This window comes from Myotis davidii, unplaced genomic scaffold (genome assembly GCF_000327345.1).
Source record: "Myotis davidii unplaced genomic scaffold, ASM32734v1 scaffold441, whole genome shotgun sequence".
Lineage (NCBI taxonomy): Eukaryota > Metazoa > Chordata > Mammalia > Chiroptera > Vespertilionidae > Myotis > Myotis davidii.
This window is the reverse complement of record NW_006291818.1, coordinates 2,425,994-2,426,967: the sequence shown is the minus strand read 5'-3', so window position 1 is coordinate 2,426,967 and position 974 is coordinate 2,425,994. Positions and strand designations below refer to the sequence as shown.

At 31.6% G+C, this 974-nt stretch overlaps 1 protein-coding gene across 2 annotated transcripts in view; it reads right to left on the bottom strand.

The window, feature by feature from the left end:
• Positions 1-974, bottom strand: part of MNS1 (meiosis specific nuclear structural 1) — a 27,178-nt gene that overhangs the window by 4,431 nt on the left and 21,773 nt on the right. For both annotated transcript variants that reach the window (XR_001514094.1, XM_015564976.1), the window contains exon 5: positions 762-869. Coding sequence is in view for 1 of the 2 variants with exons in the window: in XM_015564976.1 (XP_015420462.1) it covers positions 762-869 (108 nt within the window). In the remaining variant the exon portion in view is untranslated. The remainder of the gene's footprint in view (positions 1-761; positions 870-974) is intronic.

Genomic DNA, 974 nt, shown 5'->3' with positions numbered 1-974 from the left:
AAAGACTTCCTAGAATTAATACCGAAACTACAATCCATAAAAACAGAAATTGATAAAATTCATAGAAATCGAAAACGTTTGCTCAGAGAAAGATCCTGTTAAGAGGATGAAAAGACAAGCTACCGATAAGAAGATATTTGTAACAAGGACTAGTATCTAGAATATATAAATAACTCTCAAACTTCTACAATAAATGAATAAACAACCCAATTAGAAAATCGGCAAAATCATCTTGACTTGAGATTAAGTTTGTTGATACTGTTTTTCAATGCTACGTCCTGTGGTTTTCTGACTATTCTCTATATTAATGAGAAGCGGTATTGAAATCTTCAATTATATGGATTTGTTTAGTTCTCCTTTTGGTTTTGTATTCTGAAATTTTAGGTTCATACACACTTAGGACTAGTACATCCTCCAGATGAGTTAACCCTGTTATATTGATTTCCACTCCAACTTGCTTTTGAGTAGTGTCTGCATGGTATATCCTTTTTAATCCTTTTGCTTTTAAACTATATGTGTCTTCATGTTTAATTTGTTTTTTTTATAGACTACATAGTTGCATGATGCTTCTTACATAGTTTGTGAACTGCTGCCGGAGTCTAGCTTTGTCCATCCAGCCTGAAAATTACCTTTTAATTGTAGTGCTTATACCATTTACATATGAGGTAATTATCAACATTACTGGGTTTAAATCTATCTATTGATTCAATTCAAAATGATATTATTCTCTATGTTAATCATTCTTTCAATTTCCAACTTACTTTTAGTTTCCTCTTTTGTATTTCAGCTTGTTCTTCCTGGTATAATTCTTGTCGCACTTGTTCTAAATCGTCACGTTGCTGCAGCATTTGTCCCAATTTCTCAATCAGCTATTAAAACAAAACAAAACAAAAAATAATCAGACATTTACAGGTACCAAATCCTGTAACACATATCTCAGAATTTCTCCAGCGATAAAACAGTGGTTATTTTAC